Source organism: Coregonus clupeaformis, unplaced genomic scaffold (genome assembly GCF_020615455.1).
Source record: "Coregonus clupeaformis isolate EN_2021a unplaced genomic scaffold, ASM2061545v1 scaf0148, whole genome shotgun sequence".
In the NCBI taxonomy this organism is placed as follows: domain Eukaryota; kingdom Metazoa; phylum Chordata; class Actinopteri; order Salmoniformes; family Salmonidae; genus Coregonus; species Coregonus clupeaformis.
In genome coordinates, this window is record NW_025533603.1 from 314,497 (window position 1) to 340,664 (window position 26,168).

General features: G+C 41.0%; 2 protein-coding genes and 1 pseudogene across 5 annotated transcripts; 2 read left to right on the plus strand and 1 right to left on the minus strand.

The window, feature by feature from the left end:
* Positions 1–945: 945 nt before the first annotated feature.
* Positions 946–4,050, plus strand: LOC121586229 (gamma-aminobutyric acid receptor-associated protein-like 1). Of its 2 annotated transcripts, XM_041902764.2 has the most exons (6): positions 946–1,155; positions 2,153–2,210; positions 2,428–2,517; positions 2,861–2,939; positions 3,164–3,282; positions 3,548–4,050. In XM_041902764.2, exons 3-6 carry the CDS (start codon positions 2,428–2,430, stop codon positions 3,611–3,613), a joined length of 354 nt encoding a protein of 117 aa, XP_041758698.1. In that variant the 5' UTR covers positions 946–1,155; positions 2,153–2,210; the 3' UTR covers positions 3,614–4,050. The 2 variants fall into 2 exon arrangements, with proteins under 2 accessions (XP_041758698.1, XP_041758697.1); XM_041902763.2 differs by lacking the exon at positions 2,153–2,210.
* A 1,792-nt stretch (positions 4,051–5,842) lies between these two features.
* LOC121586230 (CD209 antigen-like protein E) lies at positions 5,843–13,204 on the plus strand. 3 transcript variants are annotated; one of them, XM_041902765.2, is made up of 8 exons: positions 7,539–7,818; positions 8,040–8,147; positions 8,913–9,014; positions 11,258–11,362; positions 11,522–11,689; positions 11,907–12,058; positions 12,236–12,333; positions 12,414–13,204. In XM_041902765.2, exons 1-8 carry the CDS (start codon positions 7,740–7,742, stop codon positions 12,538–12,540), a joined length of 939 nt encoding a protein of 312 aa, XP_041758699.1. In that variant the 5' UTR covers positions 7,539–7,739; the 3' UTR covers positions 12,541–13,204. The 3 variants fall into 3 exon arrangements, with proteins under 3 accessions (XP_041758701.1, XP_041758699.1, XP_041758700.1); XM_041902767.2 differs by lacking the exons at positions 7,539–7,818; positions 8,040–8,147; positions 8,913–9,014 and adding an exon at positions 5,843–5,963; XM_041902766.2 differs by lacking the exons at positions 7,539–7,818; positions 8,040–8,147; positions 8,913–9,014 and adding an exon at positions 9,398–9,649.
* A 2,924-nt stretch (positions 13,205–16,128) lies between these two features.
* LOC121585509 lies at positions 16,129–20,781 on the minus strand (annotated as a pseudogene).
* Between the last annotated feature and the right edge of the window lie 5,387 nt (positions 20,782–26,168).

A 26,168-nucleotide genomic window follows, 5' to 3' on the forward strand; every position in this document is an offset into this window, starting at 1 on the left:
AAGCCAATGACACATTTTTTAAGCACAGCTTTACCCACATGTGCTCTGGCTCTTCCCAACCCATTGGTTTCTGGGACCAATCAGAATGGTTAGAATGTGTTTGCTTTCTAGAAATCGTTGGGGAGGTACTCAGATCCAGACTCATTGTGTAGAAGAAACTAATGTCTGTGGGCATGGCGTAGCGTTTGGCTGGAACAAGGAATTTGAGTAGCCAGGCAAGGGTACTTAATCCCCTTTGAGATACAGAAGAGTAGGAGATAAAGAGAGAAGGGTTGTATGCACATTGTTAAGAATGTTGAAAGTGCTGTAAGTGCAATACATTTCCAGTACTGCATACACAATTGTATGGCAAAAGAGGTACAATGATCAAAATAATATGTTCTGTCTGTGTTGAGCAGACTGAGAAAGTATGCTTTGGAAATAAAGGATGATTCACATGAATATTAATTGTCCTCCACCTATAAATTAATGTAGGCCTGTGTGAAATACTTTATCCTTTTCTGACTATTGTTTTTGATAGCAAATAGTAAAATTGGATCAGCAGGAGAACTTGGCCTACATGAAGGACTTTTGGCCTTAAAATCAATAGTAGACCCTGGTCAACGGACTTGGATAGACCGAACACAAATATGTTTTCAGCCCTGACTTAAAGTGTACTTTTTACAGGACAAATCGTATGCAACGTCTGGCACGTATGCAACGTCTGGCACGTATAGGAAGGTTCTCCTGGCCCAGTTTTACAACAATTTAATTGGTTGACTAAAACGTAAATCAAGCAAAAACCGAGTCAGAGAGTCGGGAAACAGCACTATTACTCCAATGGGAGCATTGTACACTAAATAAAACGCCGTCCCCCAACTCTGCCCGAGTGGTTAAAAACGTTGTCCATCAGCGCAAACAACGTTCATTGGTCTAAATCACTCAAATTGGGCGTTACTGTATTTGTTGTTGTTTCTGGGGCATAAAAAGTATCTAGCCAGTTAGAACAGTCGGCTATTTAAGAATATATTTAATTTAGGTCCGTTGATATAATTGAATCGAAAATAACTGTTCGTCGTGCTCATTATATGATAGCGTTGGTTACGTGAAGAGTCGGTGGGAAAGATCGGTGTGGAATTTTCACTTGTATTTGTTTTTATTCCGTTTTTCCCAAAGGTGAGTGAGTGTTTGACTGTTGATTCCTTGCCTTCGCTTCGACTTCGTGCAAGCATATCCCTCAATCTCGCAAAGAGCTCATTGGCTTTGATCGATTTGTTGGCATGTATTGTCTCTCGTTTGGATGCCATGTGAATGCGTTTTTTTATCCAGCAATAAGGATTAGCCATAACACCCGCTTGCAACATAAGCTAGCTACTGTAGCTAGCTAACGTCAACGTTAGCCTACTCAGCTGACCAAACCCAAAACTGTAAATAATGACGTGGTCACCTTGCCATGTCTGAAAAACCACAACAGTAGGCTACAGTAGTTGGCTGTGATATAAACAGGGCTATTCAGAATCAAACTTGAACCTGTTGCTATTATGATCATACATTTTAGCTAGCGTTACCTTGGCTATCACATGATGTTTGTATATTAAATAAGATGTATCGCTAATTTATGCATCCATTAGAAAGCAAGCCAGTGTGTTCACCTAATGTAGGCTATGTTGTACATTTTCATATATAATCTCAATATTTAGTTTACAAACAAGTGCAAATATAATATTATATATGCATATCACATTTATAAAGTTTAAAGAAAAAAAACCTTATAAACATTGTAGACCACTCTACATACAATACATGATTTCAAATGATTGAGTTGTCAAGACAACATACAGTAGCCAATCTGACTCTCCCTGACCAGTTTGCTTTTGTGTACCTGATCCATCTACGGTGCACATGCTGTTGTTGTTATGTCATCATGGTCTTGTGTACCTGATCCATCTACGGTGCACATGCTGTTGTTGTTATGTCATCATGGTCTTGTGTACCTGATCCATCTACGGTGCACATGCTGTTGTTGTTATGTCATCATGGTCTTGTGTACCTGATCCATCTACGGTGCACATGCTGTTGTTGTTATGTCATCATGGTCTTGTGTACCTGATCCATCTACGGTGCACATGCTGTTGTTGTTATGTCATCATGGTCTTGTGTACCTTGATATCAGGACAGGGTGGTATTTACAGCTGATAAGTGGCTCCAGGCTTCACATACAGCCAGAACTGGTTAGGCTATATTTTAGTTTTAAATTGACTATACACATAAGAATAGAAGTCGTTTGAAGAACGTCAGTTAACATATTTTGTCTTGCATTATTATATGCTCAACTGCAAGTAACAACAATATACAGATACAGTGATGTTACAATAATTACAGTGCATCCATATATGATGTATTATCACATGTTGACCACTGTTGACCCGTCCCTGTGTGTCTCTGTAGATGGACAGTCAGTACCAGCGCTCTGTACCACTGGAGGTGAGGAGGGCAGAGGGTGAGAGGGTGCGAGCCAAGCATCCCGACAAGATACCGGTAAGTGTCAACAGAATAACTACCACTAGTGTTAGATGGCTTCCTTTCCTTAACTCCTTTCTCTTATGACCATTGGCCACTAATCTGAAAGGACATCACACTCATTATATGATTGTGAATTAATTTCCAGGGCCTAAAAACCCTATCCATCCCTTTTATCAGCTGGTAAGTGATCCTGGCATAGGATGAAGGGAAAGGAAGCTAGTAAGGTGTTATTAAGGTCAGATAGGGTTTAATACATGGATGTTAGCCTTGCATGCTAAGTTTCTTGGCTCCAGTTGAATGGGACATGATGGTGCAGTGTGTAATTACTGACTAAGTTCTGTGTTCCATCCTAAACCAGATCATCGTGGAGAGGGCTGCCAGGTCGAGAGCTCCTGACTTGGACAAGAAGAAGTACCTCGTGCCCTCTGACCTCACAGGTGAAACTGATGAGATGTCTCTCTTTCTCACAATGATTTCCTCTCTCCCAACTCATGACCTTGTTCTCACCCTCTTCCCTTCCCTCTCTCCCTTCCCTCTCTCCCTTCCCTCCACTATTGCGCCACTCTTCCTCTTCTTTTCAAATGAAAGTCTAGATAATGTGTTAGTTTTGTTCTGTAAGTCCCTGTCTGACCATCTCGCTCTCTCTCTTTTTCTCTCTCAGTGGGTCAACTGTGCTTCCTGATCCGACAGCGTGTGTCTATGAGACCTGAGGAAGCTCTCTTCTTTTTCGTCAACAACTCCCTTCCCCCATCCAGTTCTCCTCTCTCTGCTGTCTATGAGGTAAACACACACTCACACCGACGCAACCTTTTATCCAACCCCCATGACCCCCTAACGCCAGATGCCAGGGTTTCTCTCACTGTCAGTGACATGACATAACTCCATTACATTGAGATTGTGCTGAGCGGGTTTTGCCTATGTTATAAACAAATACAATTAAAATAAAATGTTTTAATCAATGTACATACTTCAGTTATTATCAACAGTTCTGCTTTGGCCATTTTAAATCCTTATTTCTGTCCCTGTCCTACCCGGTCCCTCACAGGAGCACCATGAAGAGGACCTGTTCCTATACATGACCTACAGTAATGAGAGCGTCTACGGTGCCTGAGAAGGGACAAAAAGGAGGAAAGCGAGAGAGAGAGAGAGAGAGACAGGAGATGAAGAGAGGATATGGGAGAGAGCTCTTTGTAATGTTTCACCACTATTATTCTAAGTGTTTAGGAGATGGCTGTGGGGAGGAGAGTTGGTGGGGAGGGTTTGTATAAGTTTTGTCAGTATTTTTGGGGTGATCATATTGTGTGTCAGTATCCTCTCAACCATGGTAAGGCATTCTGAATTTGAAAAATAAGGGGGGAATTGGAAAGAGTGGGAGTGAAAAAGAGATTTGAGTTCAGATGTGAAAGAAGAGTGTTAAGGGGAAAGCTCTTGATTTCCATCTTTCTTTCTCAGCCAGTCATCTGTATTTAATGCAAATATTATTATTTTTTGTAAATTAATATCATGGAGTTTTTGTGGAAAATAAAATCCAAAATGCATGGTTTTCTAGTTCTGCAGTTTGTCATTTTTTAAACCTTTTTATTCAGGCAAGGTTGTGTGTGGGAGGGGGAGGGGGCAGATTTAAGTATTGTCACATCACAAACTGTCCCCATCTCATCCTCTATTTTTAAAAGTTGTGAATGTAAGACATTTATTTTTCTTTTGCAGAAGTTCTAAGATGTTACATTTGGATATACCGTACAATTAATTTTGTCAATCTTATTTCCCCTAAATGTCCCATCTCAAATAAATTGCTGACACTCAGTAATGGCGAGTGGGAATGATGAAACGTCTCTTATAAAAAAGAGTGAGTGAGCCAAAGATAAATCAGTGAGGAAGTATAACTTGTAAATGACAGGAGGGATCACTTTGTACATTGTTTATTTTCTATTCAAGTGACACTAGCTACAGAGACTAAGGGAGATAATTTAAATAGATATATTTGGTTTGTGTGTGGGAGACTTGCTACACAAGTGACTTTCTGGAGATTTTGCTGAACAGGCTTATAGGCTTTTTAAAGTTAGAGACCCAGACAGAAAACGAGAATCATGGAGATGCAAGAAATCCCTGGAGAGGAGGAAAGAGTGGTGGAAATGGATGAGGGTCAGAGAATGCTGGAGACCTCAGTTAAAGAAAGAGAACATCTTCATTACCAAACTTGAGCTAATAGGGTACATTTGCAACACTTTCCTCAGAATACATCAGCATATTTTCATTTCTCTTACTGTAGGTTCAATCCTTTAAAAAACGTCTTAGGCTATATGGTATTTTGTGTTATGTTCTGAGAAGATTAATTGGGTCCAAAGCTTCCACATAACCTATATGTGTGTCTGCCTGTCTGTCAATCGAGGAAGCTGAATCTACAGTCTACTCCAAACGGAATAATCCATTGGAGGACATTTATGCTGAAGCTTCTCCTGGCCAGCCCTCTGCCAGAGACAGAACAGGCACAGGTGGCTACAGCACTGTTATTATATTATTAATCAAATGTAATCAATTAAATATATTTTATAAATCCCTTTTTACATAAGCAGATGTTACAAAGTGCTTTACAGATACCTGGCCTAAACCCCAAAGATTGTGTGTGTGAGAGAGAGAAACATAGCGGTCAGCGCTACAGTGTAAGTATAGTTTTCCCAGTTCCGAATTTTGATTACGGACACATTTCCTTGGTCTAGCCTACTATTAATGTTGTGTGTGGTGTGCAGCTTGCAGTTTGCATCTGCATGTCTGGACAGTTGAGTAGGTCATTAATTGCCAACTCTTGTAAGGCACGTTATAGGTGAGGTGAGGTTGTTATAGCGAAAACAGAATGTTAATGTTCCAAAATGTCCATATAACAGGATTTCTATACTTCTGACATGGAAACATGAAATAATGGGGTGAAAATGTCTAGTTTTAGGGGAGAATATTATCTAGCTTGTAACATAATTAAAGTCATCTGATGGGAATGGACCTGTTTGTCTGTCTCACAATCAAGGCTGAGACATGACAATAACAGACCTCCAAGCAGAAGCCCAATCTGTTGTTGAAAAACACAGCAAGGCTGAATTGACATCTCCCCAAGGACTAGATATCTCTCCAGACAGTTATTCAGAACTCTGTCTCTATCACACACGCAGAGATAGAGAGATAGAGAGTAGCAGCAGCAGCCAAAATGATTTTGGGACAGACTGAGTATTGTGTTACAGTAATTAATTATAAATCTAAAAAGGGAACCTTGTTATAGAGACAGAGAGGGATTTATTTTCAACCACAGCGCATTCAGCCTTCAGAGTACTTTACAGTCGCAGAGTGTCGGTCAGGAACAGCAGCAATGTATATCACATTTTGCCGTATTGTAGGAAGTGGAGGGTATGCCAAATTTCCAGATGAGGCAAACACAAAGTTATCGGTTGAAGTGAAGGAACAGCAAGAGAAAGGTAGGCAGGATTTCAATTGTTGCTCCTAGTGATTGCTTATAAAAATGTCTGATGATGCCAGATAAGGCTATATAACAAAGCCAGGGCCGTCCACACCAAGAACGATACCTATAACGAACTATAACATAAAACAATTCAAATCGTTCTAATTCAAGTGAACAGGAGCGTTCACACTACAACGATAACTACAAAATGAGATCATTGGCTTTGATCGATTTGTTGGCAGGTATTGGCTCTCTTTTGGATGCCATGTCAATGCCTTTTTCATCCAGCAAGATAAACTAGCTAGCACTTCCTTCTACTCAGCTGATCTAGCCCAAAACTGTAAATAATGACGTGGCCACCTTGCCATTGTCTGAAAAACCACAACAGTAGGCTACAGTAGTTGCCTGTTATAGAAACAAGGCTATGCATAATTCAATTTCAACCTGTAGCTATCATGATCATACATTTTAGTTAGCGTTACCTTGGCTATCACATGATGTTTGTAAACAAGCTGTGTCGATAATTTACAATGAGGGAAAAAAGTATTTGATCCCCTGCTGATTTTGTACGTTTGCCCACTGACAAATGATCAGTCTATACTTTTTATGGTAGGTTTATTTGAACAGTGAGAGACAGAATAACAACAACAAATCCAGAAAAACGCATGTCAAAAATGTTATAAATTGATTTGCATTTTAATGAGGGAAATAAGTATTTGACCCCCTCTCAATCAGAAAGATTTCTGGCTCCCAGGTGTCTTTTATACAGGTAACGAGCTGAGATTAGGAGCACACTCTTAAAGGGAGTGCTCCTAATCTCAGTTTGTTACCTGTATAAAAGACACCTGTCCACAGAAGCAATCAATCAATCAGATTCCAAACTCTCCACCATGGCCAAGACCAAAGAGCTCTCCAAGGATGTCAGGGACAAGATTGTAGACCTACACAAGGCTGGAATGGGCTACAAGACCATCGCCAAGCAGCTTGGTGAGAAGGTGACAACAGTTGGTGCGATTATTCGCAAATGGAAGAAACACAAAAGAACTGTCAATCTCCCTCGGCCTGGGGCTCCATGCAAGACATCATACAGTAGCCAATCTGACTCTCCCTGACGAGTTTGCTTTTGTGTATCTGATCCATTCTACGGTGCACATGCTGTTGTTGTTATGTCATCATGGTCTTGTGTACCTTGATGTTAGATAGCTTCCTTTCCTTAACTCCTTTCTCTTATGACCATTGGTCACTGATCTGAAAGGACATCACACTCATTATATGATTGTGAATTATTTTCCAGGGCCTAAAAACCCTATCCTAGATTTACATATTGTCACATCACAAACTGTCCCCATCTCATCCTCTATTTTTAAAAGTTGTGAATGTAAGACATTTATTTGTCTTTTGCAGAAGTTTTAAGATGTTACATTTGGATATACCGTACAATTAATTTTGTCCATCTTATTTCCCGTAAATGTCCGAACTCAAATAAATTGCTGACACTCAGTAATGGTGAGTGGGAATGACGAAACTTCTCTCAAAAAAAGAGTGAGTGAGACAAAGAAAATCATTGAGGAAGTGTAACTTGTAAATGACAGGAGGGATCACTTTCTACATTGTTTATTTTCTATTCAAGTGACACTAGCTACAGAGACTAAGGGAGAGAATTTAAATATATCTATTTGTTTTATGTGTGGGAGACTTAATACACAAGTAACTTTCTGGAGATTTTGCTGAACAGGCTTATAGGCTTTCCAGGGAAATAGAAAGTTAGAGACCCAGACAGAAAACGAGAATCATGGAGATGCAAAAAATCCCCAGAGAGGAGGAAAGAGTGGTGGAAGTGGACGAGGGTCAGAGAATGCTGGAAACCTCAGGTAAAGAAAGAGAACATCTTCATCACCAAACTTGGGGCTAATGGGGTAAATGTGCACCACTTTCCTCAGAATACATCAGCATATTTTCATTTCTCTTACTGTAGGTTCAATCCTTTTAATAAAACATCTTAAGCTATATGGTATTTTGTGTTATGTTCTGAGAAGATTAATTTGGTCCTAAGCTTCCACATAACCTATATGTGTGTCTGCCTGTCTGTCAGTCGAGGAAGCTGAATCTACAGTCTACTCCAAACTGAATAATCCATCGGAGGACATTTATGCTGAAGCTTCTCCTGGCCATCCCTCTGCCAGAGACAGAACAGGCACAGGTGGCTACAGCACTGTTATTATATTATTAATCAAATGTAATCAATTAAATATATTTTATAAATCCATTTTTACATAAGCAGATGTCACAAAGTGCTTTACAGATACCTGGCCTAAACCCCAAAGATTATTATTATTATAAGATTATTACATTATTATTATATATGTCTGAACTAATCCTAAATAAACGGAGGTCTAAAAATGTCCTATTAAAGTAATAAACATTATTTATACTTTTAATACGCAAGAGAGGAAGAATAGAGGAAAAAGAGGAATAGAGAGACTGAAAGAGTGTGTGTGAGAGAGAGAAACATAGCGGTCAGCGCTACAGTGTAAGTATAGTTTTCCCAGTTCTGAATTTTGATTACGGACACATTTCCTTGGTCTAGCCTACTATTAATGTTGTGTGTGGTGTGCAGCTTGCAGTTTGCATCTGCATATCTGGACTGTTGAGTAGGTCATTAATTGCCAATTCTTGTAAGGCACATTATAGGTGAGGTGAGGTTGTTATTACAAAAACAGAATGTAAATGTTCCAAAATGTCCATATAACAAGATTTTTATATTTCTGACATGGAAACATGAAATAATGGGGTAAATCTGCACACTTTCCTCGGAATACATCAGCATATTTTAATTTCTCTTACTGTAGGTTCCATCCTTTAAGAAAACGTCTTAAGCTATATGCTATTTTTTGTTGTGTTCTGAGAAGATTAATTTTGTCCTAAGCTTCCACCTAACCTATATGTGTGTCTGCCTGTCTGTCAGTCAAGGAAGCTGAATCTACAGTCTACTCCAAACTGAATAATCCATTGGAGGACATTTTTGCTGAAGCTTCTCCTGGCCAGCCCTCTGCCAGAGACAGAACAGGTGAGGTTGTTATAACAAAAACAGAATGTCAATGTTCCAAAATGTCCATATAACGGGATTTCTATATTTCTGACATGGAAACATGAAATAATGGGGTGAAAATGTCTAGTTTTAGGGGAGAATATTATCTAGCTTGTAACATAATGAAAGTCATCTGACGGGAATGGACCTGTTTGTCTGTCTCACAATCAAGGTTGAGACATGACAATAACAGACCTCCAAGCAGAAGCCCAATCTGTTGTTGAAAAACACAGCAGGGCTGAATGGACATTTCTCCAAGGACTAGATATCTCTCCAGACAGTTATTCAGAACTCTGTCTCTATCACACACGCAGAGATAGAGAGACAGAGAGTAGCAGCAGCAGCCAAAGGATTTTGGGACAGACTGAGTATTGTGTTACAGGAATTAATTATAAATCTAAAAAGGGCACGTTGCTATAGAGACGGAGAGGGAGGTTTTTAAAAACCACTGCGCATTCAGCCTTCAGAGTACTTTACAGTCGCAGAGTGTGGGTCAGGAACAGCAGCAATGTATATCAAATTTTGCCGGATTGTAGGAAGTGGAGGAAATGCCAAATTACCAGATGAGGCAAACGCAAAGTTATCGGTTGAAGTGAAGGAACAGCAAGAGAAAGGTAGGCAGAATTTCCATTGTTGCTCGTAGTGATTGCTATATAACAAAGGGCCGTCCACACCAAGAACGATACCTATAACGAACTTTAACATCAAACAATTTAAATAGTTATAATTCTAGTGAACAGGAGCATTCACACTACAACGATAACTACAAAAATAGTGGAGAACGATAACGACATCCATCTATCGTTTGGATCACTTTCAGAGCGACGATAAAACATTGACAACCAATCAAAAATACGTTATATTGGAGGGTTCTTGGTTCTAGCTGGTTTAGGCTGCTCAGAGGAGAGAAGAGCGCACAATAAATGTGCCTGATATAGGAGGATTTGGGAGAATGATGATCAAAGACAAACAGCGCATATCAGTATAAGAAGGCCATATTTTCCGACAGGTTAAAAGCTCTTAAGCTGACAGTCCCCGAAATCGGGCACTAGAATTACTTAAAAAATATGTATATGTTAACATGACGTAATTTATTGACAGCCATCCAGACCTTCCTAGGACCATGTCAACGTCCTCTGTCGAATAAACGTGTATTTGCCTCCCTCTGGTGGTCGGCTGCATCATTACATCAATTTATATCACTTCACTGCAACGTTAGGTCAAAGGGGCGGTCCTTAGAAAAACATTTATCCAGCGTGACTGCTTCATGGCACAGACATGGCAAAGCAATCGCTGAATTTGTCTCGAGCCGGCGGAACTAAATACATAACATTCATAGCTCTACGATAAAGAATGTGACGTACACACTTCCTTCAACCTAAAATAAGTAAAGAAGTAATTTTGTGTGGAAGTCAAACATTTTACGTCGGAGGCAGACACATTGCATATGCGCAGAATGACAAAATCGAGCCCTTTACATAGCCCTTGTCCCCTTGTCTGTAGGAGGGACGCACACGGTTTAAATGGCCCAAATGTTGATTTAGACGTTCACAAATCTAACAGATTTGGACTATCACTCATGTCATGATATGTTTGGTAAAGTAATAAAGAAGGTGAAATATTTTGGGTAGATGTTCCTTTAACATTATAACTATATATGGACATATTATAAAGTATGAAAAGGCTTATTCATTCACAATTTAAAAAAATCATATTATCATATTTGTATATGTTTTATTATACTTGTATTGTGTACTAGATCATATGGGTTGAAAAGTGTTTTTTTCTCAGACATAAATAAACAATTCCAGGTGAAAGCCAAAGGTCATAGCTTTCTAGGGGGGCACTACTACATTGATAAAATATTGCCCTCTTGCTAGATTGATGACTAAAACCATAGCAAAACAGTGCAAAACGGCTGTCAGCTCAGAAGGAGTTTTAAGCCTTGATACAACTGAGACATGGATTGTATGTGTGCCATTCAGAGGGTGAATGGGCAAGACAAAATATTGAAGTGCCTTTGAACGGGGGATGGTGGTAGGTGCCAGGCGCCCCAGTTTGAGTGTGTCTACAACTGAAACGCTGCTGGGTTTTTCATGCTCAACTCTTTCCTGTGTGTATCAAGAATGGTCCAGCGCCCAAAGGACATCCAGCGAACTTGACACAACTGTGGGAAGCGTTGTTATCGTTATGGCCCTTAAGACTATTCTTTCCTTGTCTAGACCTGCAGGTCCTGGGGAACGTGGGTCTGTACCGCGCAGTGTGCTTACTACTGTCCATCATCTGTCTGGTTCTACTGCTCGTCATCATCATCCTCTGTGTCAAATGTGAGTATCATAGACATTCTATTCTAGAATAGTAATTTAGAAACAGAATATCCAGCATGTTGGGTTAGATAGCCTTCTAAGCAAGAAATAACTAAACAAATGTGTAATATGACACCATTCTCTTATACTTGCTTTCTTTCATTCTTCATTATTCTCTAGTTCCATCCCAGCCTCTGGTCTGTCATGGGACTGAAAAAGGGATTGAGGCTAAAGAGGAGGGGAGTGTGAATGAAAAAGGGATTGAGGCTAAAGAGGAGCGGTTCCAGTCCACTGAGGTGTGCAGCCTGCAGACATGCCAAGCACAATACTTCCAGCAACAGAGCCAGGGTGAGTCCACTACTGTAGTGTGTTAGTCTAATGTAGCCTATTAAACTATATCTCTCTAAATATTGTCAATGTATCAATCTAATGCTTTGAGATGTATTGTACCACTACAATGTTTTCTCTTAGACTTTATACCATGCTAATAACTCATTATTTAACCTACATTTATTAACTGAACTACATGTTGTACTTTAAGAGTAATTTCCCTCCTTTCCTCCAGTCCCTGGCTGCCATACGTGTGGTAAAGGCTGGCTGCACTTTGAGAGCTCCTGCTACTTCCTCTCCAGAGACAGATTGAACTGGGACGAGAGCAGGGACGAGTGTAAGAAGAGAGGGGCAGATCTGGCCGTCATAACAAACAAAACAGTGCAGGTGGGTCTACTACAACTGTCACTCTTTTCTACCGCTTGTTTCTCTTTGTATAACAGTGACCATACAATGATGATAGGAAAGCAACAGTGATTGATTGACAATCATACATAACTGTAAGATTGACTAAGGATACTAATAGTCCAATAAAAACTGTGTAAAAACAAATCATTGTCCCAGACCTTTCTGACGGAGAAGGGGAACCTGATGTACTGGATTGGTCTGAGACAGAGAACCAGGAACTGGGTTTGGGTCAACAACACTGCACTGACACAGAGGTGAGACAACCGATGATGAAAGCAAATGTAATGTTTTAGTATGGACAGTACTGAGCTGTTCCCTTTCCTCTCATTGGTAGTTACTGGTCAGGATCCAACAGACAAGGGGATTGTGGGTTACTGACAGGAAGGGATCCTCCTGAGAGAAGCTGGAGCTCGTCATCATGTGACCAGTACAGCTTCTACATCTGCCAGAGGGGGCGCTAAAGGACAGACTACACCATCTGCCAGCAGTCACCAACCCTGGTCCTGGAGCGCTATATGATATACAGGCTTTTGTTCCAGCCCACCAGTAAGACACATGATTTACCTAGTCAATGAATCACCTTGATTAGCTGAATCATTTAAGTGTTGTACATCATGTAGCTCAGCAGGGTTGGTGGCTACTGCCATATGCCAACTAAGAAACTGGCAATACGGCTTCTCTTTAGACTTCCATCTATCATTCACTCCTATTCCATAGCCTTTTATACCATGATTACACATCTCTATCAATAGCCTTTTACACCTTGATTATACACTTTATGACATACATCTATGTTATAATTAATTAATTAGACATCCAGGTATGACCAATGATGGTAAATGTAATCACATTACAGTTAGTTATGCCTTAAGAAGAAGAATCAAGTCAGCCTGGCAGTTTCAGTTAGAATTTGCACTAATGTTAAAGATTAACACTATATATTGCACTTATTTGCTTGTTTTGGTGAGATGTTTCTATATGTTTTTTTTATGACTTTGAATGTAATAATGATCTACATTATTATGTGCATTAACCAATCATTAGGTTTTATGTTCTGATTTACAATCCTGAAAGGAAAAAACGTTTTATATAATTTGTTCCTGTAATAAAGAATCAGTTAATATACTGTCTAGTCAAATCTTTAATAAAAAGTGTTTGTGTGCTTAACTTGGACTGATAAAGTAACTTACATGATCCAAGAAAATTGAAAATGAATCTAGTCTACATTTCAACCCAGTCTTACCTATATACAATAGCTACTACAATAAAATATTTTGTTTTCGACATATATTACTGCATACACTCATGCAGGGGTGTCATGCACCCATTATTTTAGAGGGGGTAAGAAGTACGTGAGGATGCAGGGTGGATGGTCAGCCCCCCTCCTTTACCTGTTCAATTGTTATTTTAATTAATGATGCACATTGATTCTTTAAGAACTTTTATGCCTTGGGAGTTTAGTACAACTGCTACACTGGAACACTACATTACCAAAAGTATGTGGACACCTGCTCGTCGAACATCTCATTCCAAAATCAGGGGCATTACTATACTATACGACAAACCATTTCTGTATGAACCTCGCTTTGTGCACGGGGGCATTCTGTGAGCTTGTGTGGCCTACCACGTTTCCACTTCACAATAACACCACTTACAGTTGACCAGGGCAGCTCTAGCAGGACAGAAATTATGAACTGACTTGTTGGAAAGGTGGAATCCTATGACGGTGCCACATTCAAAGTCACTGAGCTCTTCAGAACAGGCCATTCTACTGCCAATTTGTGTCTATGGAGATTGCATGGCTGTGTGCTCGATTTTATAAACCTGTCAGCAACGGGTGTGGCTGATATAGCCAAATCCACTAATTTGAAGGGGTGTCAATATTCTTTTTTGGTGTATATAGTATCATAACACAAGAATTAAAGCAATGTTTGTATTTTCTAAAGTCTAGCAACCTTGCCAGTTGGCATGCCAGCTAAGCTAGTTAGACAAGCCATTCTAACTTAATTGATAGCCTGAAATTGACGTTAATTAACATAAACACATTTAGCATCTCCTGGCTTCCACACATTGCCTACAAGCCACTGATGCAGACCTTTGGAATATCTACATTTTGCAAGTCTCTTGGGGTTTGTCTCTATAAGCTTGGCACATCTAGCCACTGGGATTATTGCCCATTCTTCAATGCAAAACTGCTCCAGCTCCTTCAAATTGGATGGGTTCCGCTGGTGTATAGTGGCTTGCGAAAGTATTCACCTCGTTGGCATTTTTCCTATTTTGTTGCCTTACAACCTGGAATTAAAAATGGATTTTTTTGGGGTTTGTATCATTTGATTTGCACAACATGCCTAACACTTTGAAGATGCAAAATAAAAACATTTGTGAAACAAACAAGAAATAAGACAAAAACAAACAGAAAACTTGAGCGTGCATAACTATTCACCCCCCCAAAGTCAATACTTTGTAGAGCCACCTTTTGCAGCAATTACAGCTGCAAGTCTCTTGGGTATGTCTCTATAAGCTTGGCACATCTAGCCACTGGGATTTTTGCCCATTCTTCAAGGCAAAACTGCTCCAGCTCATTCAAGTTGGATGGGTTCCGCTGGTGTACAGCAATCTTTAAGTCATATCACAGATTCTCAATTGGATTGAGGTCTGGGCTTTGACTGGGCCATTCCAAGACATTTAAATGTTTTTTTGGCGCAGGCGCAGGCTGTACTCACTTTATCAGTCTCTCATTCACAATTTGACAATTGTGGCTGACGCAACAGATCAGAACGTTTAGCTTTAAATGTTGATAAACTATTAGGCTATTTCTTCACATTATAAGTGCAGCAATGCGCACATGGCAGTAGGCTATAAGCACAAATGTTCCATTAGTGTGAAAACACCATTATCAAAAGTGACCGCAAATGCGATTATGCATGTAATGCTTTTATTATTTAGTTGTGATACAAACCTTATCAAAACATATAGGCCTATGGGCTAGGCTACATGAGGTGTGCGACTATGATTTGAAAAAGTTGCAAAAAAAAGGCTTTGTTTCTTGCCTTATGCTGGGCATCATTCACAAGTGATAATATATATAATGGGGACTTAAGTGATAGGCTAATATTGTCACCCATCAGACTATTCTTGATTATAATCTTGTCTTTACATATACTAAATAATTAGCCTATCATATGTGAAATTTGTTTTGATTTAGGATGGACCATTATCATGCACCTGTCTCGAAACAGGGCAACGGAAAAAATACATGTAATCTATGCACGAATGGAGGACGCTTTTCCCGTGGTTCATTTTCATGCCAGCCAGGTAGGCTATACTCCTGTTGTAAAGATAATGCAATATTAAGCAATGTGCTTAATATTAGGAAAGTTGTGAAATAAATATAGTAGGCCTAGCCAATAGAAAGCTGATGGGATCCTCCTCTTTTTAATAGAGGCCATCACTCTGTTTTCTTGCACAATTGCATAACCTATAGAAATGTTGCGCCACATGAGATCATGGGCTCTCATTAAGTGTTTGATTAGATTTTAGATTATATTTGCATTGATGTCAGAGTGATTAGAGGGACAATAGAGTGCTGAGTACCAGGCAGTTAGCAAGTTTGGTAGGCTACTAATGACTATCAGCAGCACCAGAGCTCGGAGAAGCCTAATTACTGTGACTAAACGGTCACGTGGAATTTGACTGCTTTCATGACTCGTGACCACAGGTGTGGCAGTAATACGGTCACCGCAACAGCCACTGCACTCAGAACTGGTGCGGGTAGCATAATGTAATAGAATTCCTTATTGTTTAGCTGGTCCGCACTCAAAAAAGACATTCAAGGTTTAATTTTAGTATTTTTTAAATTCACGGGTCGGTAGATAGACAAACGTTTCGGCCTTCGTCAGTGTCATCAGCATCTCCTCTGAAGGTGCACTTCTTTATTGCTCGTTTTATTTATTCATCAAGAAGGAATCAACATAGCTTGATCAAATTAATTTACAAACAGTCCCGCCCATCACCGGCAGCTAAAATCAAATGAAATGCTATGTGTCACTCGACATTCTCTCTCCTCCTCCACTCATGATACTGTCTTCACACATATCTTTGCTCAGTGGTGCACCTAGGAAGGAACCACTTACTAGGGAGTATATGAGGGCGGGGGCACCTGCCCTTGTGCCCCCTATGGGCATGACGCCTCTGCATTCATGATTGCATCACACATATATTATATAATAACAATATAATGAACTGTTTTGCTGTCTTAAACCTCAGCCCTATCTTACTTCCAGGTCATCCTCAGGCTCTTCCTGTTCCATGTCTAAACCCAGAGCGCTGTGGCGAATCATCTGCCAGAATGCCAGAGACTTCCTGTTTCCAGGTCCTTTCTCCGCCTCCTCCCGCTCCTTGCTCTGGTCCTCATCCGTAGAGAAGGCTTGGATGTAGCGACGCATCTTTTGCACCAGTGGGTCTTTGCGATCCTCAACCCTGCAACGGAGACAGAGTATGAGAGTCATTATAATATAAAGCCTGTATATGATGGGGATGGGGAAACACTGTTAACACCACCACACCTAAAACAGAGAGTACAGTAATAGGAGTGTTGTTGTCTTACCGGAGGTACCACCGCTCCCCCAGGCCGTAGAGCAGGCCACATACCCCCAGCCGGGGCCACAGGCAGCGGGGCAACCTCCTCTCCAACATCAGGGTAGTGACCACCACCTACACACAGTGAGCAGGGACAGAGGACATAACGATCATTAACATGGCACTGATTGGGATGCTGTATACACTCTAATCATGGTTTTAAGCTATTTGTATGGCGTATGTAGGAGAGACTATGTGTGTGTGTGTTCCTGAGTGTGTGTGTGCATGTGTGTGTGTCAAAATGTGTGTGTGTGGCACACCTGTGTCCTCCAGAGCTCGTCCCTCTCCTGGGCTACTCTCCATTGTGTATCACTCATCATGGCTGTGAGCAGGTTGAGCAGCAGTAAGTGGGCGACCACAGAGAAGGTGCAGTGCAGCACATGGACAATAGGGGGTGTTATGATGGTGTTGTCCACTGGCAGGTCTATCAGACCCACACTCAGCTCAAACAGAGAGAACAGAGTGATGGGGAAGGAGTGGTACGCAGGCAGAGAGTCTGGGTCCTGAGTCATGTACACCATCCACAGGGCTGAGAGAGAGGGAAAGAGAATAACTGGCAAATAAAAATAGGAATTCTATTTGCTTTAATATATTTGTACTATTAATATGGTTTTTGAGTTTCTCTTAAACAGAATGTACTTACAGGTGGAAAACCCCATGAGCATGATGAAGCTCAGCCACATGAACTTGGTAGGTCTCCAAATATAATCTAGGAGGAAATTAGACAAAACGCCACAACAGTTTAATATGGGAATCAAAACAGCAAAACAGTACATTCTACAGTAACGTCATGCAAATGCTTGTGTGTGTGTGTGTGTGTGTGTGTCTGCTGCCCTTACATACCTTCTGTATCATGATGACATAAGGCCCCAGCATCTGAAAGCCTCGGGCGAAGAACATGACGTTACTCCAGCCCAACACCAGACACACAGCCATGACAACTGCCTCCCCCTGCACCCCACTGACCCTGAACACACACAGCAGCACCACCAGGATCGCATAGGCAATACTGTGGAGGAAACACACAGGTTATTACACAGGTTATAAATGCTACATAGACATGACATAATAATAACATCACTAGGCAGGTAATAAATGATACAAAGGCACCAAGGTTGACGTACAGAATGACATGAAAGGGTCCCCCCAGGGCCGTCTGTCCAAAGTAATGCTTGGCCCCCACTCTCAGCATATCTGGGATTTTAGGGATTGGGAATAACACAGATTATATTGACAGCCAATAATCTGATCTAATCTACAGTGTAAATATAAGTGAAATTTAAAACTATTGGGTGATGTATATTTTACCTCCAGTAGCAGAATAACCAGGGCACCCAGGACACTGATCATCTCTCCTGCCAGACGCAAGTTGTCCCCATAGGTCACATAACTCTCCTACAGGGACAGAGAACATGACACGTGGATCACAAAGGGTTAATATGAACACCTTTGATTGAGATTTGCACACAGGCTGTCATATGAAGGGGCCTTCATGTCTCCCCCACCTTCAGAGTTTTCTGCACGCGGATGGTTTTGTCCATGTCAGATACAGTGTAATTCTCTGGAGCGTCCTTTAGAGGACGACACACACAACACAGAGTGAAGATCCCAATGTACAGGACGTACAGCAGCAGCAACAACCTGTACACAACACAATAACAATGTTAAAACAACATTAGAAATAAACAAATGACAGAATCTCAAACACATCAGAACATGATCACTGTATGTGTTGTTACCTAAAGTAGTGTTTTCCATAGAGGTTCCACTTGAGACTGACCAACTGCCTAACAGGAGTCACTTCCAGGATCCTCCTTGCCTGAGGGAGGAGATCATCATCATCATCAGTTTCCCTATAGTGTATATTACACTGTATCATGTTTGTGTACTGTACTGTACTGTACCTCTCTCTTCTGGCTGCCCACGATGAGCTCCAGCACAGAGAGGTTGTCGGCCCAGGAGTCGATCTCTGTGAGGTCATAGAGGTTAGAGGACAGCGGTCCAAGGTTCCATTGGACGACTCGCCTCCGATTGACCAGGTGCTGGAATGCCTGAGAGAGACAGTATTTATATATAGTTTTACTGCTCCCATGTTCCCCACTGTCCCTCTCTTTATATCCCCCTATCCTTCCTCACCACAAGGTTGCCCTCCTTGGCAGCCAGTTTGAAGGGCGTTAAGCCACGGTAGTTGGTCACCATGTCCAGTGGCACAGCCTGGTCCAGCTCAACGTCGCGTGCCAACAGCAGATCCAATTTCATGCATGCTATAGTCTTATTGGGCTGCAGGACCAGGATGTGGAGCACTGTGTTACCTAGGGGGGAGAGAGGGAGATATTCAACTGCTGAAAAAAGGAGAAGAGAGAAGAGGAGGAGGACGAGGAGAAGAAAGAGAAGTGTTTCATACCATTGGAGTCCTGGGCCCTGGTGCTGGCTCCTGCGTTGATCACCATGGAGATGATGTCCTGATTCCCCACACAGGCCGCAAATGCCAGGATGTGCTCACCTAAAGTAAAGCAAACGGCATCAAACAACCACATTTCCCAAAATGCATTTATTTTCTCCTTACAGACCACAAATAATCATTTTACCATAGTAGAGCAGCCCGCCTCTTCTCTTCCTGAAGTACAGGCCTGTGACTCTGGGCGTGGCCACATCCGCCCCTCGACCAATCAGACTGCGGACCAGGTTAATGTTCTGATTCACCATGGCAACGTGGAGAGGTGTCATGCCTGATTGAGAGCGAGTAAGAGAGAGAGAATGTATGATTGCGTGATTGAATATCTATGTGAGTTTTATGATGTTATAGTGTGTGTTTGTTCATTGTGTGTGAGAGTGTGTACCAAGGAAGAGGTCAGAGGTCATGGGCTCATTGATGAGTTCAGGTGCTCCGTCCATCAGAGCTACAGCAGCTTCCATGTTATCATTCATAACTGCCACATGCAGCGCGGTCTCCCCCAGAGCATCTCTCTCAAAGATATTAGTGGACGCACAGTCCAGAAGTTTCTTAATGCAACCTGCACTGTTCTCTTTGGCGGCAAAGAAGAGAGGGACGTCGTTTGTTCTATGGGAGAGAGAGTGTGTTTGCAAGTTAGAAATCTAATGCTGCGTTCAGAACATCTCGTAAATATCAGCAAATCCACTTGATGTTCTGAACGCAGCATTAGATTTCTAACTTGCAAACACACTCTCTCTCCCATAGAACAAACGACGTCCCTCTCTTCTTTGCCGCCAAAGAGAACAGTGCAGGTTGCATTAAGAAACTTCTGGACTGTGCGTCCACTAATATCTTTGAGAGAGATGCTCTGGGGGAGACCGTATGTACGCCCCTCCAGATGGTAATTACTAGTGGGAAACTGTCTATCATCTCTGAGCTCAGACTTCTCCCACATGCTGAGCTCTGATGTCACATCCCACTGGGCACAGAGATCAGTTCAACGTCTTATTTTGATTTACATTTGGTTGAGTTGTCAACTATTGTAGCTCAGTTGGTAGAGCATGGCGTTTGCAACGCCAGGGTTGTGGGTTCGATAAAATAATGTATGCGCTAACTGTAAGTCGCTCTGGATAAGAGCATCTGCTAAAATGACTAAAATGTAAAAAATAATTGTGAATTCAACGTGAAATCAACAGAACATTTCTCTATGTCATTTGGTTTAGGTTAAAAGTTAGGAGAAAAAAAGACAACATGCCCTGATGTTGATGACTTTTTCCAAATACAATACGTTTTCACATATATTTTTTGGGTTGAAATGACGAGGAAACAACGTTGATTCAACCCGTTTTTGACCAATGGGATACTTAACAAATGACCTCGATAACAACATTTTCGGCAGTTAAATGCAACAACAAAACATAATGTACTTGTTATGAATGCAGCATAATATCAACCAATACTTGACAGTAGCTGTTCTTTTTTACCAATAGGAAACTCACCTTTTGTTCTGCAACAAAAAAGTTTCATCCAGCATCTCTTTCCACCCCTTCCTGTTCTGGAGGCAGAACCTAAGCTGGCTCCACCAATGGCTGAGCTCACCTGGAGCAGATCTTGCCAAGGGCGGGGCCATCCTCTCATATGGTGAGTCTATTTCAAACGGCTGGGAGGAGAGAGAGGTGCATGTGTGTGAGAGAAATCGAGTGTCAGAAACAGAGAGATGTTCTACCATCAGACTTAACTCATAAAGAAATACATCCTTCTCCTTATGTACTAGGGACTAAAATCAAATCTAGAATGTGTGAGCTGTCAGCAAACTAACTGACAGATCGTTCAGGTCAGCACCATCCCACAGACCAGAGCTGAACCAGAAACCAGAGGTCTCCATTTCCCTATTAATACAGGCAATAGCGTAGTTTTTCTCTATTCTATTATGTTCTATTCTATTCTAAACAGTTCTGTAAAATGTAAAAGGTGAACACTTGTCGTTCCTTTTGCGTCCCTTCGATATTTCAAGTAGAAATTGTGCACCATTTGAATTTTAAGAGCCTGTTATATTAAATGAAGTGCCCTTGACATATTTATTCATTTTAGCAGACGCTCTTATCCAGAGCGAATTAAAGTAGTCAATGCGTACATTTTCGTACTGAATTCCCCCCATGAGAATCAAACCCACAACAACCCTGACGTTGCAAGCGCCATGTACTACCAACTGAGCAACACACGAAACTGATGCACTTCGAGAAAACAACTGCTCACATATCCAAGATTGTGTCCCAAATGTCACCCCATAGCCTGAATAGTACAAGACTCCTGACAAGAGCCCTATGGCCCCTGGTCAAAGTGGTGCTCTAGAAAAGGGGAAAAGGGTGCCATTTGGGACACAGTCCTAGAAAGGTCTTTCTCTCCTTCTCTCAGATTTTTTATATGAATAAAGACTTGCTAAAGTGCCAGAATTCTGTATTTTGACATGTCCCTCCGTGCACCCTATGTGACTTCTAGGAAGATTGTTACCCACTTAACCCCAACATTTCTCAAAGTTTTCACTATGATTGCCTCCTATAGCTCAGTTGGTAGAGCATGGCACTTGTAACGTCAGGGTTGTGGGTTCGATTCACACGGGGGGCCAGTATGAAAAATGTATGCACTCACTAACTGTAAGTTGCTCTGGATAAGAGCGCCTGCTAAATGACTAAAATGTAAATGATTGTAAAGCCCTAGTAATTTTGGTGCTTTGACGAAGTCATTTCTGAAAATTATTATTTATTTATGTCTGTCCCTCATTTTAAGGTCTACCCTGTTGCGTGAACTGAACTCTCAATTCAATATGGTAAAACTATTCCTTCAAAACATTTTTTTTTCAAAAGAAACATTTAACATCTAATAGTCAAATCATAGTGTAAAAGCAGGTGAGCTGGTTCTACTCTTTTTGGCAATTTTCTGGTGTTTTGTGGTGGAAAACTAAGCGGGTCAAGCTCAACACGCCAACACTATTACCCATAGGTAGACAGGCTAGAAATGTTTTAACAATTACACTTTTATTGTGAAGCTTGCATTCAATTGCCACTCCCTATTGCACACAACAAGCTTCCATTTTGCCTGTCACAAGGCTGATTTAAGATGAATTCGTCAACCCTGTTACTTTATTTGGCACTTCGTATAGTATTTTCCATTCTTGAGATGGGAAAAACATTTTTTATGACAGAATATAAAGATTTTGTAAAATCACTTAAAAAAAAAATTAGTTACACTTCTCAGAAGGCACCGAATTGGTGGAACGACCCACTTACCTTTTATGGAAGAAAACAGTTTGTCCTTTACTCCTAATTGACAGTCAGGCACTATGTGAACATGCAACATCAAGCTGATTTAAGAAAGAGAAGGGGGATTCACAGGTGGGAATCTTTATATATGGAGAAGAGGTCAAGAGGAGGGGAGGAGGTCAAGAGGAGGATAGATGTCAGAGAGAGGAGGGAGGAGAGAGGGAGGGGCCAAATGGTTGAAAGGAGTAGTAATCATAACTTAAGCTTTATCTTTAGGAAAGATCCATCATTTTATTGGAATCATTTACTGCAGTATACCAAGGCTGTTTGACATTTTGCCAAAACGTCTCAAACGCTAAAGTCTGCTCTGGCCTTACGCTTGACCGCCACACTCAGTTTACCTGGTTGATGTCCTGAGACTGGTCCACGGTTCATAGGTTTCTTCCATGGCTAATTTTCAGCCCCTGCATCACCCCCATGTAAAAAATGTCAACATCATGACAGTCAACACTTTTTGGTCTTTGTTCTCAGTGAACCGTTCAGATAACCAGTTCGAAAGTCGTCTACCTTTCAATTGTCTCAATGCTAGTGTTGCACATATTGAGGTGAGCTTGTCTAACTGGACATATATTTGCTGTTTCACCTGTAGGATCCTATAGACACCTTACCTGTCAGGTCTATAGAAACTAGTTTGACTGGTTGTGCTCTAGTTTAATCTACAATTAAAAAAATAAAGGTTCTTAAATGGTTCTTCCTCAGCTCTTAAGGTTCCTTGGAGAACTCTTGCCCGATGAATAACCTTTGAGTTAAGTGTGGGGTTTTGACATGGCATCTACAGTTCTTCAGAATTCTAAAAGGTCTTTGAAATGTATGGAAATCTGCAGATGTGTCTCTTTCATAGCACACAGCAAATTGGCCAGTGATTTTTCAGTGTAACATTTCTAGTGTTGATCCAAAAGTTAAATTAACACTGTAGGGAGTTAAATTAACACTCAGTGGTGTAAATTAACCCCAGTGTTGGTGTTAATAACCAGAGTTGAACTCTAACCACGCCCATCATTATCATATTTCCCAGCATGCTCTATTGAAGGTTGATTAAAAAAAAAAAAAAATTGTTTCAATATTTTTGTGTATTTGCATTGATTAATTAATCAAATACAAATAATATACATTTTTCTAAACTATTCCAATGTGTTACTTGGACTTATTTCACCAGTTACTGAAATTGTTGTTCCAGTTTAGATGTTTAAGGTAGTCTCATATCTTAGTCTTCCCAACCCTAGCACTGTCAGTCATTCTGAACGCAGGTTGTGGGTGACTAAAATATTCAAATTGTTGGATATCCCCACTCTGGCTGGATTTCAATAGGAATTACACATCACTTTACAAGCCAGCATAATGTGAGTTTCAGGCCACTGTATTAGGGTAAAACTAGGCTCTCAAAAGAAGACCTTATGAAATATGTAATGTATTGTCTTAAATAATGACAACATATTCACTTAGAAACTCACTAGGACACAGAACTGAAAATGAATTAATGCAACAACCACATCTCTGTCACTAGCAAACACAGTCATGGGTGGTACTGAAAGTAGTGATGTTATGTTTAAAACCGGAGGTCTGAGGCATGCATAAAAATTGCTAAGCAGCTACCTTCGAAGCGGTGTGCCGATGCTTGTATCACTTTATCAGAAGTACTTCAAAGCTTCGTTTGCTTTTTCAAACCGTGTGTTGCAAAATGCGAGATCCCACTGATTTCCCAGTGCTTCCGGTGCTTTCCTCGATTCCAAGCTGCTTTCAAATACCGACCTCTTCTGGACCCTGTACTTACAAATATAGTTACGATTTTGTACCAAAATGTTCACCTGATCGGTAGCTTAGCAAGTACAGTAGGGAACTGTGGAACATTCAGGGATGTGAGGGTATGAGGTTGAATCCTGTTGAAGGCACACTATTTAGAAAATAGTTTTATTTATGTGAAATCACACTTTCTGCACTATTGTTCAAATAATTTGTTTTGTTTAATATAGTATAAGCTTCTGTCTTAAGCGTCCTAAATAAAGCCTTAGATTCCGTTTTTGAAAATAGGGAAGCATGATGTAAGATGCAGACCTGGAATTCCAACTGATTATAGGCTACTAACGGCAACGACTTACCACTGCGCAAATCACTTTCAGGCCACTGTATTAGTTTAGGAGTTTTGCTGAAAACAGTGGAGAAAATAAAAAGTATACCTGATAATCACCTGCTGCTATTTATTGCTGACCAGCAGATGTCATTAATCAAATCAAATCAAATAGAATTTTAGCAGATGTTATTGCGGGTGTAGTGAAATGCTTGTGCTTCTAGCTCCGACAGTGCAGCAATATCTAACAAGTAATATCTAACGATTTCACAACATATACCCAATACACACAAATCTAAGTAAGGAATGGAATTTAAGAATATACACATATACAGTGGGGGAAAAAAGTATTTAGTCAGCCACCAATTGTGCAAGTTCTCCCACTTAAAAAGATGAGAGAGGCCTGTAATTTTCATCATAGGTACACGTCAACTATGACAGACAAATTGAGATTTTTTTTCTTCAGAAAATCACATTGTAGGATTTTTAATGAATTTATTTGCAAATTATGGTGGAAAATAAGTATTTGGTCACCTACAAACAAGCAAGATTTCTGGCTCTCACAGACCTGTAACTTCTACTTTAAGAGGCTCCTCTGTCCTCCACTCGTTACCTGTATTAATGGCACCTGTTTGAACTTGTTATCAGTATAAAAGACACCTGTCCACAACCTCAAACAGTCACACTCCAAACTCCACTATGGCCAAGACCAAAGAGCTGTCACAGGACACCAGAAACAAAATTGTAGACCTGCACCAGGCTGGGAAGAGTGAATCTGCAATAGGTAAGCAGCTTGGTTTGAAGAAATCAACTGTGGGAGCAATTATTAGGAAATGGAAGACATACAAGACCACTGATAATCTCCCTCGATCTGGGGCTCCACGCAAGATCTCACCCCGTGGGGTCAAAATGATCACAAGAACGGTGAGCAAAAATCCCAGAACCACACGGGGGACCTAGTGAATGACCTGCAGAGAGCTGGGACCAAAGTAACAAAGCCTACCATCAGTAACACACTACGCCGCCAGGGACTCAAATCCTGCAGTGCCAGACGTGTCCCCCTGCTTAAGCCAGTACATGTCCAGGCCCGTCTGAAGTTTGCTAGAGTGCATTTGGATGATCCAGAAGAGGATTGGGAGAATGTCATATGGTCAGATGAAACCAAATAAGAACTTTTTGGTAAAAACTCAACTCGTCGTGTTTGGAGGACAAATTGCATCCAAAGAACACCATACCTACTGTGAAGCATGGGGGTGGAAACATCATGCTTTGGGGCTGTTTTTCTGCAAAGGGACCAGGACGACTGATCCGTGTAAAGGAAAGAATGAATGGGGCCATGTATCGTGAGATTTTGAGTGAAAACCTCCTTCCATCAACAAGGGTATTGAAGATGAAACGAGGCTGGGTCTTTCAGCATGACAATGATCCCAAACACACCGCCCGGGCAACGAAGGAGTGGCTTCGTAAGAAGCATTTCAAGGTCCTGGAGTGGCCTAGCCAGTCTCCAGATCTCAACCCCATAGAAAATCTTTGGAGGGAGTTGAAAGTCTGTGTTGCCCAGCGACAGCCCCAAAACATCACTGCTCTAGAGGAGATCTGCATGGAGGAATGGGCCAAAATACCAGCAACAGT

Bases quoted from the DNA above. Each gene is read 5' to 3' on its own strand.
- LOC121586229 (XM_041902764.2), top strand. From the start codon at position 2,428: ATGGACAGTCAGTACCAGCGCTCTGTACCACTGGAGGTGAGGAGGGCA. The intron at 2,940-3,163 runs GTGAAACTGATG...TTTCTCTCTCAG, and splicing joins CGTGCCCTCTGACCTCACAG to TGGGTCAACTGTGCTTCCTG. The intron at 3,283-3,547 runs GTAAACACACAC...GGTCCCTCACAG, and splicing joins CTCTCTCTGCTGTCTATGAG to GAGCACCATGAAGAGGACCT.
- LOC121586230 (XM_041902765.2), top strand. From the start codon at position 7,740: ATGGAGATGCAAAAAATCCCCAGAGAGGAGGAAAGAGTGGTGGAAGTG. The intron at 9,015-11,257 runs GTGAGGTTGTTA...TTCCTTGTCTAG, and splicing joins CTCTGCCAGAGACAGAACAG to ACCTGCAGGTCCTGGGGAAC. The intron at 11,363-11,521 runs GTGAGTATCATA...ATTATTCTCTAG, and splicing joins CATCATCCTCTGTGTCAAAT to TTCCATCCCAGCCTCTGGTC.